The sequence below is a fragment of the Coffea arabica genome, chromosome 4c, assembly GCF_036785885.1.
Source record: "Coffea arabica cultivar ET-39 chromosome 4c, Coffea Arabica ET-39 HiFi, whole genome shotgun sequence".
NCBI lineage: Eukaryota > Viridiplantae > Streptophyta > Magnoliopsida > Gentianales > Rubiaceae > Coffea > Coffea arabica.
In genome coordinates this window covers 7,750,316-7,763,794 of record NC_092316.1, presented here as the reverse complement: position 1 = coordinate 7,763,794, position 13,479 = coordinate 7,750,316, and the positions used below count along the sequence as shown (strand labels likewise).

General features: G+C 37.7%; 3 protein-coding genes across 7 annotated transcripts; 1 reads left to right on the top strand and 2 right to left on the bottom strand.

Annotated features, from left to right (window-relative positions):
- Positions 1 to 406: 406 nt before the first annotated feature.
- LOC113738878 (putative pentatricopeptide repeat-containing protein At2g01510) lies at positions 407 to 3,178 on the top strand. Its single transcript, XM_027266153.2, has one exon. The coding sequence runs from the start codon at positions 407 to 409 to the stop codon at positions 2,906 to 2,908; it is 2,502 nt and encodes an 833-aa protein (XP_027121954.1). The 3' UTR covers positions 2,909 to 3,178.
- On the bottom strand, positions 3,086 to 3,776 carry LOC113738818 (uncharacterized). The gene has a single exon (XM_027266085.2). The coding sequence runs from the start codon at positions 3,584 to 3,586 to the stop codon at positions 3,233 to 3,235; it is 354 nt and encodes a 117-aa protein (XP_027121886.1). The 5' UTR covers positions 3,587 to 3,776; the 3' UTR covers positions 3,086 to 3,232.
- Positions 3,777 to 4,498: 722 nt separating this feature from the next.
- Positions 4,499 to 11,702, bottom strand: LOC113738428 (rhodanese-like domain-containing protein 8, chloroplastic). Of its 5 annotated transcripts, none has more exons than XM_027265626.2 (8): positions 11,119 to 11,698; positions 10,513 to 10,566; positions 10,241 to 10,390; positions 8,708 to 8,870; positions 7,439 to 7,530; positions 6,761 to 6,864; positions 5,699 to 5,971; positions 4,586 to 5,056 (listed from the first exon to the last, which is right to left on the bottom strand). In XM_027265626.2, exons 1-8 carry the CDS (start codon positions 11,482 to 11,484, stop codon positions 4,912 to 4,914), a joined length of 1,347 nt encoding a protein of 448 aa, XP_027121427.1. In that variant the 5' UTR covers positions 11,485 to 11,698; the 3' UTR covers positions 4,586 to 4,911. The 5 variants fall into 5 exon arrangements, with proteins under 5 accessions (XP_027121430.1, XP_027121427.1, XP_027121432.1 ...); XM_027265631.2 differs by having other exon boundaries at positions 10,241 to 10,385; positions 11,478 to 11,692; XM_027265630.2 differs by having other exon boundaries at positions 10,241 to 10,385; positions 11,119 to 11,418.
- Between the last annotated feature and the right edge of the window lie 1,777 nt (positions 11,703 to 13,479).

Sequence of the window (13,479 nt, the reverse complement as noted above, 5' to 3'; positions counted from 1 at the left end):
GTGCTTAATGACACAAAATATTACCATGAACAATTCTCTAAATTCAGACAACTTCCTTAAATTACCTTAATCTGTGGTTCACAATTTTATAAGTTCTTAACCCTGTTAAATTTTGCTTTAAAAAAAAAAAAAGATGTTTTGCACTTCTATACATGTAGGTTCACCATTTTCCCTTTACTATGGGTTCACCTTCATATCATCATTATAGAAGTTTTTTAGGTCACAAACTGGCAATAAACAACACAGTCAAATGTAGTATAGGGTAATTTTTTTTAAAAATCTTTTTCTTAAAAAATAGAAAACATGATTTTTAAAATCTTTCTTGTCATCTTTCACAGCAGCAGGACTTTTCCTTTGAAGGCGCCAAAATGAATAAAAGCGCTACCATCTAACGGCTCTTTTCACCATGGCTGTGTGTTTTAGCAGTAGTATTAATCAAGCCAGAAAGTTACTCCAAACCCACATAACTTCTTCCTCCTCTCCATTAGATTTATCAAAAGCCGCCTCAACAATCCAAACTGTTGTTAACGACGTCGTAATAGATGCCCAGAGAATTAAAACTGGTTTCGACCGGGCTGCATGTCGCTCTAATTATCAGCTTGAAAGACTAGTTAACAAAAGCAGAGTATCCGAAGCCCGCCAATTGTTCGACCACATGCCTAACAAAAATACATACTCAATTAACACGATGCTTTCGGGTTACGTGAAATCTGGAAACTTGAACAGTGCAATGCAGTTATTTGATAATATGGTAGATCGGACTGCTGTGTCTTGGACTATAATGATAGGGGCGTACTCGCAGAAAAACCAGTTTAAATCTGCTTTTCGCCTTTATGCGGATATGTGCAATGTAGGCACAGAGAGGCCTGATCAAGTGACTTTTACAACTTTGTTATCAGGTTGTTCTGATGACTCTGAGGCCCTGAAAGAGGTGGTTCAGGTTCATGGACATGTAATAAAGATGGGATTTGATTCAGAACTAAGAGTTGGCAACAGTTTAGTGGATTCTTATTGCAAGTGTCGTTGCCTTGACTCTGCATTATTTCTGTTCAGTGGGATGTTGGAGAGAGATTCCGTGACTTTCAATGCAATGGTAACTGGGTACACAAAATGCGGGATGAATGACTATGCGATAAAGCTCTTCTTCCAAATGCGGGATTTGGGCTTGAAGCCTTCAGATTTCACCCTTGCGGCTGTTTTGTGTGCCAGTGTAGGGTTGGATGGTGTTGCTCTTGGTCAACAAGTTCATGTGCTAGCCATTAAGAGCAACTTAGTTCGGGATGTTTTCGTTGCCAATGCATTGCTGGATTTTTACTCCAAGCATGATTGTACAGATGATGTTGAGAAATTGTTTTATGAGATGCCTGAGTTGGATGGTGTTTCTTACAACATACTTATCACGGGGTATGCAAATGATCAACAATACAAAGAATCAATCAATCTATTCCAAAAATTACAGTTCACGAGGTTTGATAGAAGGCAATTTCCTTTTGCAACAATGTTAAGTGTGGCAGCATATTCACTCGACCTGGAAATGGGAAAGCAAATTCATGCACAGACCTTAGTTACAACGGCAATCTCAGAAACTTTAGTGGGCAATGCCCTTGTTGACATGTATGCGAAATGTGATAGATTTCAGGATGCCAATATTTTGTTTGGAAATCTGGCTTGCAGAAGCCACGTTCCTTGGACAGCTATCATCTCAGCTAATGTTCAGAAAGGATTATATGAAGAAGCCCTTAAGCTGTTCAAAGACATGCGTAGAGATAGTTTTTGTGGTGACCAGGCAACTTTTGCAAGCACGTTAAGAGCCTCTGCAAATTTGGCTTCACTTTCACTTGGGAACCAATTACATACATGCATAACTAGGTTGGGGTTCATGTCAAATGTCTTCTGTGGCAGTGGACTTCTTGATACGTATGCCAAATGCGGATCCATGAAAGATGCAATTCGGATATTTCGAGAGATGCCTGTGAGGAACACAGTCTCCTGGAATGCTTTGATCTCGGCTCATGCTCAGAATGGGGATGGTGAAGGGACTTTTAGGTCCTTCAGGGAAATGATTCAATGCGGTTTTCCACCCAACTCAGTCAGCTTTCTCAGTGTCTTGACAGCTTGCAGCCACAGTGGACTTGTTGAGGAAGCGTTGAGGTATTTCAACTCCATGACAGAAACCTACAATCTTGTGCCAAGAAAAGAACACTACGCATCTCTGGTTCACGTCTTGTGTAGAAGAGGAAGGTTTAGTGAAGCAGAGAAAGTTATTGCTGACATGCCATTTGAGCCAGATGAGATCACATGGTCATCAATTCTAAACTCATGCAGGATCCATAAGAATAAAGACCTCGCAGAAAGGGCTGCTAAACAACTCTTCAATTTAAGCATTCTTAGAGATGGTGGTGCCTATGTCTCAATGTCCAACATCTATGCGGAAGCAGGAGATTGGGAAAATGTAGCCACTGTAAAGAAGGCTATGAGGCAACGAGGAGTAAAGAAAGTGACTGCGTATAGCTGGGTTGAAATTGAGCACAAAGTTCACATGTTCACTGCAAATGACATGATTCATCCAAAAATTAAAGGGATTCGGGAAAAGATCGATGAATTGTGGAAGCGAATGGAAGAGGAAGGTTATAAACCAGACACAAGTGTTGCACTTCATGATGAGGCCGATGAAATCAAAATAGAATCCCTTAAATACCACAGTGAAAGGTTAGCAATAGCCTTTGCATTAATAAGTACACCACAAGGATTACCAATAGTGATAATGAAGAATTTGCGAGCATGCCCGGATTGTCATGCTGCAATCAAGGTAATCTCAAAGATTGTTGGGCGGGAAATTACTGTCAGAGATTCAAACAGGTTTCACCATTTCAGGGATGGCTCTTGTTCATGTGGTGATTACTGGTAAACTGGTTGATTATCACCAACAAACCTCATCATATAGGCATTAAGCTCCAAAATTTGTGTGGTGGGAGTCACCCTTCAATTAATTGACTAAATTCTTCTGTCAGCTCTAATGTGTTTTTGGCTCCTAATCCAATTTTGGAAATTGAATGCACAAACAATTACTATTCAAGTTGGAGCATTAAACAGGAAAATCAAGTAGCTACTAGTCTTCAATTCATTAACATTGTATGGAGGTACATAAAAAAAAAAAAAAATACAAGAAAAAAAGAAACCCAAAATATAATCAAGTAGGAGCTAGGGTTTAAATGTTGTAGTAATAATTCAACTATTTACAGTAACGGTCAGCTTTTTTCTTGACGCGGTCATCAAGGGCTTCTTCAACGGATTTGGATTTAGCAGTCGGGTCGTACCGGAACTTCTGAGCTTCAACTGGGAACAATTCATCGTACTTCATCTTCTTCGCCGCGTCGATGGTGTAAATCTCTCCCGCACCCGAACCCGAACCCGTAGCTGACGGGTCGTTGATTTGATTAGGATCCTCGGCCAGGACGTCGTCGTTCGAGGACTTGTTCTTCTTCTTCTTTTTCTTCTTCTTATCTATATCCTTGCTTCGCGAGGCGAGAACTCCTCCCTTGAATGTTAGCCTCCCTCCTTTCACTCTCTCGTATGCGTCCGACATCTCTCTCTCTCTCTCTCTCTATCTCTTTCTCTCTCACACAGTCACACAATGGGTCTGGGATTGCGAAGCAATTGATTCGCTACCGGAACGGCGTTTATAGAGGAGATAGTTAGCCGTCGAATGTACATCCCCGCTCCAAAAGTTGTACTCCAAGAAAGGTTTATACGTGCCGTTTCTAAAGAGAATTTTCCTGTTCCTTCTTGCGTTCTAGTTGGGATAAATTGTTACAGTAGTCCTTGACATACTGTATAATCTGAATTTGGTTCCCTATAAAACAATGTTAAGTTTTTAACTTTTGGTCCCAAATTGGGTTTCTCACAATTTTTTCCTCACCAAATAAAAATTGAGTAAATCTTATATACACTGACATTGTATGCACTATTACCATTTAATTCATGATATGTGTGTAAAAATTAAAATTTAAATTTAAATTTTACATAATTAATCCAACGCTAATAATATATACACTGTTAATGTAGGAAAGATTAATCCATAAAAATTTGGGTTTTCTTTTTGGGGGAGTTGTAGGGCACTAACCACTATTTTATCTTCTTGCCTGTAAGTTACAAACCAAAATTGCATCTACTAGAAGGATGGATGTATAGCATATACAAACATCTTCTAGCCTGTATTTCAACCCAAAAGGAAAAAAAAATTGAAGATAAAAGCATGGCTTCAATGTTTAATTATGTTTCCTTGAGAGTAACATGCTTGGAAGAGACCCATGGAAAATATTATCCATGCATATGATACAAAAGTACTTGATAGGTATGGATGCTTGATAACATATCATACAACTTCCACAGTTTCCATACAGGCTACAAGAAAATTCAAACAGGCTATAAGGCTTGAGTTGGCATTAACATTCCACCATTGAACTCAAGTGGCCTGAACTATTCTAAGACACTAGACTGGTCAAAAGAATATAATCCATCTCTTCAACTTATTTGAATGCAATTTTTAGAATAGTTAGATATCCATGGTGATCACCACATTGGATTTTCAGACAAGGTAAAACTTTCATTATTCAGTGACTGGAGTACTTGTTTACATCCAAGCTAAACTCATTTTCATAGCTCAAAGCCAGAAAAACAAAATTCTAATCATTTACAAGAACAGGTGGTTGAGAACAAAAGCGCTGGTATTGGAATTTTTTTGTACAAAATGCCATGCTGTGGGTCTTCTAATCAACCAACACCTCTCTCACTCTGCCAGACGTGATTTTGTACTCCAGAACAAATTTCCACAATAAAAAACGGTTGGTATTGCATCGCTGAAGAAGTACCAAGTTGAAAATTTCTGTGAGCTAGAGGGTGATCAAGTCTTCATCTTCTGTCTAACTCCACTTCTCTATAATGATGCCATTTTTGGTATCTTTGATGCCCAGGCAGTACTGGTCTAAGTCTAGCGGCAGATGTGCATTTCAAACAGCAGCATCCTCTTAACTGGTTCACACAGGCCGTGCAGCATCTGAAACACCAAGTGCAGTTTGGTAAACAGCTAATGACATATATGCAGGCAGATACAACAAACTTCGGGTTTGAAGAAAAGCACCTAAGAACAACACTATGCAGATGCATGAAATTCTTCTGATAAGCTGGAATCATGCTAAAGTCTATAACATATGTTCTTCTTCTCCTCAGACCTATCAGCATTCAGGACAATTACCTCACCCCACTTTGGTTATCACATTGTAAGATGATTTGACAATGGATTTTTCAGTTTGCATGCTGAGAATGATCCATTGGATTTCCGCTTCCCAATACTGTAAACTAACTCTAGATTCAATGCCTGTACAATGTGTATTTTTAATTCAACTTGCACCTTCATTCACCTATCTTGAACCAATTGTAAAAGAAATTTTACTTGCACTTGATGAAGAACAATTATTGCATCAACAAAAGACACCAATTCATCAAATGACAATACATTAAAAGGTAAGCTTGCAAACATATTTTACAAAATAAAGTATTTATGGACACCTTTTAACCACGCTGATCATTAACAGAAAAGGTTCATCAAACAAATCTTTCTAATTCTGAATTTGTCAAGAGATAAAAAATTATCATGATTCTTTAGATTATCCTTGAGCAATGAAGAAATGGAACTTACAGGAAAAGGAGGTTACAATCAAGGTTTGCACAATTACGATGTCTCAATTCCGACACTTTTGAACCACATATATAGCATTTGGCAAATGAGTTATCCAGGAAAGCTTGTGTTTTGCAAGCTTCAGTTTTAACTTCAGGCTTGAATACAGGAGGAGGAAGAGCAAGACGAGCATCAAAAACAAAGAGATTTCCAACCCATCCAGCAGAACCTTCACTCTTGAGATAATGAGAAATCCCTCCCATCAATGTATATAATCTTTTGAAACCTCGTCCTCTGCGAAATAAATAAAAGACCTCTAAGTTCGTCAAATGATTTTCATAGTCTGCTCTCAACAGCCTAAGCTTTTAGAGAAGTAATAATTCGACAAGGTATCCTTAAGCTAATGATCTATTCAATCCTCCATGTGAAGGGCAAAGAGTGGGCATGTGTGGCCCACATTTTACTTAATATAACTACAGAGACAAAAGCGGAATACCAATAACACAATTCGATTCTATTATTTCCAAAAACTAAAAAACTTGAATTTTCTTCTCTTCCTAATCTCATTAGTTATATGTGGAATAAGTAATTACTTGTGAAGCAGAGAAGATATGGGCACATGGCACATAATCATCATTATGTAAGTGGAGAGTGGTAGGAAAAACATTCTTAATATGATGTTCCCCTACAATATTGACCTGTAAAACTCGTGATGACTATTGTTCTTTGCTCTCTTCTAAGTTAGACTAAATCTTTGCTCCCTTCTTAGTTCTTATTTATTTTAAGTATCATCTCATTCACATTGGACCTTTAGGAACATTTCTGTATGTTACACATGATTTTTGATGGTTTGGGTCCGCTTATACAGGTAACTATACAATTTAACAAAGAAATAAACAATAGATTCCTCATTCATTATAAGATGTATGCTCGTCCTGTTTAGTATCAAAATTCCTTTCCTGAAGCAAAGTCCTGTAATAGAGTAGTTATGAACCCTGTAGGGTGGGGATATAGGTAAGAACACAGGAATGCACACAATTGCAAAGAGAGAGTAGAAAGCATATGAAAATATATGTTGTCTACCTAAGGATTGCAGAGTATACATCACAGCGAATACCTCCAGTGCAATACATTAATACATCTGTTTTCTCTTTGTCTATGGCAGCTAAAGGATCTGATTCACTGACCTGATACACAACCGTCAACAAAACAGAAGATTTTCGTGTTAGAAATATGCAAAAAGAAACAAAATGCAACTGCAAAAGAAAAATAAAACTTTATCCAATAAAAGGCAAACAGTGGTCAACAAATTTAACAAATACAGAAACAGGAAAAAAAAAGAAAAAAGAAATATAGGAATCAGCTAAGGAACTTCCGAAGGGAAGAAGATAAACATAACCATGGCATGTTTTGCAGTAACTAGTGTACCATTCCTGAAAATACGGGGGACACAAGGCATTTGTCACTAGCCCTCAACAATCCAGGAAGAATGGAGAGAGAGGAAAAGGCAGCCAAGGGAAGTAATTGTATTCTGTTACATTGTCATTGATTAACCTAGAAGAATACTACCCACTTAGTTTACCAGTCCATGGACGAAAATACTAAATATAATATACGAGACATTTTTATGAAATCTGGTATTTGATCAGTTAAAAGTTGAGACCTCTTATTAACAAAAAGGTAAACACTGCAAGAGATATTACACGAAAACCTGGGTAGAAAACTAATCTAGATCCAATAAAAGGTAATGTAATGTTACACCATTGAGTCAGACAATCCAAAAGAAGTGCTTCTAAAGCAATCCACATCCGGCCGTGGAGCCCCTTGAAAATGGCCAACGTCCCATTCATAACCTGATTACAAGTATATCGCAAACAAAAGTGAGCAGGAGACGCAAATCAAAGTAATGCTAATAAGAAGAGCTAGATCAGATACGGATGCAACTGTTGCAGACATGAGAAGGAAACTGACAACCATAACTAAATAGAAGTGCATTTCGAGGAGAAGGTAAAGTATAATCCTTATTTGGTTGCAGAAGATAACTGGAAAAAAGATTTATTTACATCGAGCTACAAGTCTGTACGAGTTCCATATCACGCTGTTTAACAACTTCTCATTCTCAAGATTCAAGATCAGAGCTTAGTGGAAAGAGAGAAACTACATCAACATGAGCTTACATTCCCAGAAAGCATCTTTTATTCCAGAAAAAGCACAATGCTTGCTGCGATCATTCTAGTCTGAAAATCCCTAATGAAGCTGTCCACTCTCTGCTAGTGTTTGATGACTGTGTTGTCTATCTATGCAGGTCAATTTCCTTCAAAGAGATATCCCCATACCAGCCTAGTCAACAATTTGGTCATGATCTTCAACGATCATTTAGCCCCCTCATGTTATGGGTTATCTCCCCGCATATAGTCTTTTTCATTAAAAATTAAAATTGTTGCTCTTAATAAGTTTCAGAAAATGTAGAAGTCGACTTCTTGAGAGTCAATTTCAGTTATCTGAGACCAATGTTTATTTATTCTAACCTTCACCAAAACTGATCTCAGCACCTCTTCAAGAAAACTCAGCCTTCAACTCCTTTACTTTGTCACCAAACTTCAATCTTCTCCCCCTTCCTTCCTTTCTCCTTCTCTTCCTGCTTTCTTCATCAGTTCTGTGTTTGCCTATGAGTACCCTTTTTCAATCGATTTGTGTTCTTATTTTTCTGGCTAATTTGGCCGCTCTACTGGCCTTCAAGTGAAAATTTTCAAGGTGATTTTTCCTCAAATTTGAAATTGATTTCTCTTTGTGGAAGGGGTACCAATACCAACAATTATAAAGCTGATTTTGTACCAATTGACGAAGTAATTCCAAGAGCTGTAATTCCAAGAGCTCAGGGCCAACTTATCATCCTAAACTTGTGACCATACCAGATAGGTGACACGTTAAATAGAGTGGTGGAAATACAAGAAACAGTCCATTCTACTTGAATACAATACACATTAGGTCATTTCCACAAAAAAGTAAACTTCTGATGGCAATACATACCATTTCTCACATCAAGCAGAATACAGTTGCCATTGAGATCTCCATTGGAACAATCATTAACCTTATTTAATGCCTCTAATCTATTTCGCCACTGGGATGGTGTGAGGGGTATAGCTCGAATTGAGGGCTCAAGCAAAGGAAGATGTGAAATTCCTCCTTCCAACTGTAGATAAAACTTCACAAATGAGTAATATGCATTCAGATTTATAAGGCAGGAAACATGACAAGCACGGACCACATTCATTGTAGAAACTGCAAATTAATATAACAACCTCATAGACACGAATAAACCATGTTTCACTTAACAATATAACTGGGACTAACTTTTTCAAGACAGAACTTCAAGTAAGAATATTTTGAAAGGGAACTGGGTTTGACAGTCCACCCTAATGACCTTTGTGATTTCTATACTTGAAATCCCTTTTAATCATGGTGGAAAAAGTTGCTTCAGGAACTTCATTTTTAGGCTTTAGAAACTAGATCTTTTATCGATACAGGAAGTGAAGAAAAGACTGTGGTTGAAGTGTGACTAATAGACAGCTGTAAAGAGAGTAACTAGAAACAAGTGCATATAAAATTAAAAAAAAACAGTGGAATTATGTAACACATTTCTGAAATCACCTGTAATTGGTGTCACGGATATACTCGAGCAATTTAAAATTTTTTGAGGGCAGACAATCTTGGAACACGATATGAAAAGCTAAAGCCTAATGTAACTGAAGGGGACAAAATTGCTAAATAAATATTTCAAATAACCTCCTATCCAAACAAACCCACTATGATTTGTAACTTTAATGTCTACAAAATCAAGCATCTGAAAAAATATTCAACTCTGCCAGAGTGTATTGCAACACAAGATTCCACAATGATCATGATTTAAGGAAGTGATTAGTGAACAAGATTGGAACTCGTCCCTTGAAAACAATTGGGAGCTTCATGGGAAAAACACATGAAACCAATGTAGCTGTCAGCAAGGCTGTCAACAGCTAAAAAGTAGCCAACACCTCGTGTATGAGCATAAAGACAACACCTATTAACAACATGTGACATGAAAAAGCGTTATTTCTATTTCATGTTCTTTTATCGTGGGAAAGGAATGAATGGTTAACTATTTCAACCTACTAATCAATCCGGCACTATCCTGGACACAAGAATAAAAGATGCCAAACTTTAAGAAAAGTCAATTCTTCTGACCAATGGAATCAGTCAAATTTTAAGAAACTCATAAGCAGAATTCTATCAGCTCATATGGCTAAACAGTCACAGTCCAATTCAAGAATTTACTATTTCAAGGTCTACTTTCACTAAAAGGATTTGTTTTTCTAGTGAAAAGCACTAGTCGAATGAAAGCAAAAAAGATAGCATCCCAAAAAAGAAGTTTAATGCACTGAATTGCAATTGTAGTTTATCATTACGAGAAAAACAGAATGCAAAAAAGAATATAACACAAAAGATAAAAGGGAAAAACTTCAAAGATATTAGAAGAACAGAAAAACAAGGTGAATAGGGCGGAAACATCAAAATCTAACTTGCCTGAACAAGTGAAGGCTTATAACGAAGCCTTAATCTGGGAAAGGCATGGCCATTTGAAACTGGTGAGATCTGAACTAGTACACCTGCAAATCTATGGTCCTCTTTTACCCATTTAGCATATGCAAGAGCATCTTTGGCTGGTCCACTGTACTGCATAATTGGAGTCTCAGGGCAGAATATAGGAGAAAGAATGAAAGACTGGGGCCCCCCGTGGGATTAAGTGAAGTCCAAGAGGCTCGCTAAGAATGAAATGCCAAGATAATAAAGCATACCTGCGCATTAATTCCTTGTTCGTTCAGGTATATTCGTCCGTGTATATTACGACCCTGAATCGATTAATGATGTGCAAAGACCAATAGTTACTTAATTGACTAAGATATTCATACTTGATTATAATCAAGAGAACAGAAGATAAAATTGATAAAATTACATTCCACGCTTGATGAAGATACATTGCCCTCTAGTTCTTACTGATTTGAAATACAATGACACCACTTGCCTAGATTCCAGTTTTTGCTTAAATAAAAATGGAATGAGACATTTCAAGGGCTTTTATGATCCTTGCTCTCTCCAATAGTAGCTCAATGTATAACTTTCAATCAATACCTCCCAGAACAAGGAGCAATCAAAACAGCTATGCTACTTGTGAGTGAAAACACACCACATACTTCAGAGGCTACATTAACAAAAAACCAACACCTAAATCTCAAGTTTGCAGAAAAGAACCTAAATATCACAAACTAAATTCATATTAGTTCCACAGAGCCACAAGCATTCACATAATTAGACATTCATGTCTCCATTAACCATTCTAATCACCAACTTCAGAAAATCAATTTACTTCCAATTTAAGAAAAAGATAAGTGGCAAGCAAAAACCTGCATGAAGGATAGGTGCTTTGACACTTCCTCTTGAGGGTCTTCAATAAACACAAAATGATAAAAATTCACCACTACAAACTCATCTTCTTCCCTAAAGTTCTCATCTTTTTCGGGCTGAACCCTTACCCAATTATTGCCTTGTGAATTAGAAGACAATGCACAAATCTCAAAACTTCTTTTACATTCCCAAGAAAAGGGTCGATTTCTTTTGCATCCTAACTCAAATTTGCACCCACATAAAGGCAAAAAAGGAAATGCCCTGATCCTACTTTTCAAAGATGAAGTTGCAGCTGCTGAAATCTTGGAAGTATGAAAAAAATATCTAGGCTTTTGAGAAGTCGAGGAGATAACTATACCAGACATAGCAGAAGCCTAGAAAAAATGCTGCAGGGACCTAGGCATAAAGATAAGTGTTTGCGTTGCTTTGCTCTCTTCAGCCCTTCTGCAGCTCAACGTTTTCCTTTTTTGGTTTTTCTTTTTTCATTTTTTCCCTGGTGGGGGAAGGGCCGGAAGGCCTAGCGGTTTGTCTTGCTCCTTTTTTTTTTTTTTTTGGGGTAACTAAATTTGGTCCTCCATCAACGAGGAGAGAAATACGTCCAATAGGGTATAAACGAGTTTAACTAATTTCAAACTCTAAACCACTATTTAATTTAACTATGTTTGTTTATTTTGACAAGTTGAGAATCATGGTCAAATTTTTACTTGTTTATTTATGGAGTTGAAGTGGAGCTCTTAGGTAATTTGAACTTTTTATATATAAATTTTAAATAGTATATTAATTCAACCAAATTCCAATCAAACTTAAAATTCGATGTAGATACAAAATACAAATTTTTTCAAATATTATTTTATTTACATCATAGTTATATTTTTTATTTTTTTCTCACATATATTACATTATGAATATAATTATGGAAAGAATTATTCTAAATAATAGCAAATGAGTTTTTTGGATGTTTATTTAAAACTTTACTATAATTTATTGTAAAAATTGTAGAAATTTTTTTTAAAATTTAAAACTTTTTTCCTTTTCTATTTTTTTCTTTTTCCTTTTCTTTCCTCTCCTCTTCTTTTCCCTCACATCACCACTCGCCCCCCGCAAGAAATCGGTGATGGCAACCATTGCAATTTTTTTAATTATTTTTTGCTTTCTTCTCTCTTTCTTTCTCTTCTCCCTCTTCCCCCTCCCTCCCCCGCTACCCTCCCTCTCTCCTGGTCATGCAACTAGATTGCGGCTGGCGATCTAGTCACGCGATCGGAGGAGGAGGAGAGAGAGGAGGGGAGAGGAAAGGAGAAGGGGAAAATAAAAGTTTCTCTTTACCGATGCCCGTGTTGGCGCTGGCGTCGGAAGAGGTGGTGGCGGCAGGGATGGTGGTAGGGGGAGGAAAAACAAGAAAAGAAAGAGGAGAAATTTTTTTTGTGTGTTTTTGGATATTTTGAAATGTGTAATTTAAAAATTTTGAATTTTTTTTGAAGTTACTGTTTTTAAAATTATTAAAAAACTTATAAAAGAAAAATTAGGCAACAAAACCCACTTGCCATACAGGGCCGCTAATTGGTAAGATGACAAGAGTTGTGGAAAGTTGAAAAGCAACTTAGCAGTGTCCATGATTTGGAGTTACAGCCCTACACAACTAATCCCTTATTTGAGCTTCCCAATTTGTTTTCTCTATCAGTCTTTTTCTCTTTTGGGAATTCGGTTATAGGAATAAATATACCCAATAATTTTTTTGTCTTTGATGCGATGGCCAAGAACGCTATCCGAGCTGAGCTGCTACGAACCGAGCTGGCTGAGTGCAGCCGAACTGAGAGGGGAAAATCGTGCAGGCTATCCTACCAAAAAAGAACTACGGCAGGGCTAGAGTTTCCTGAATAGCTTCGACAGTCAAGTCAGTAAAGTTTATGAGTAGAGTAACAGTAGAGAGTACTGTAGATGGCGTATCTTGTATTGTCGTGTGGTGCCATATTTATAGGCTTGAGGGTAGTGGTTTCCATATATGAGTATGAGTCCCCTAGAGTTCGGAGTCTCTCTAGGGTTTTGTATGATAACCCCGAAAGGTTCGAAGGCTACGGCCCACGAGGCCTATCATAAGGAGAGGTGGCGGCTCCAGCCGAGCTATCCTTCTCTTTTTCCGAGCTGACGTATCCAAGCTGCCGGATCTCAATGGCCGAGCACATGCATGGCTGAGGCCGAGCTGACACGTGTTGCCCGTGTATTGGCTCCACTACACTAGCCTCCCTTTGAGTCTAGGGTCACCGAAAGGTGGCGTGAGTCTGGACTAAATTTCGAGGCGACGGGTCGATTTGGCGTGGGGCCCACAATCCCATGGTCGCATCTCTTGTTCTGGTAACTGCCAC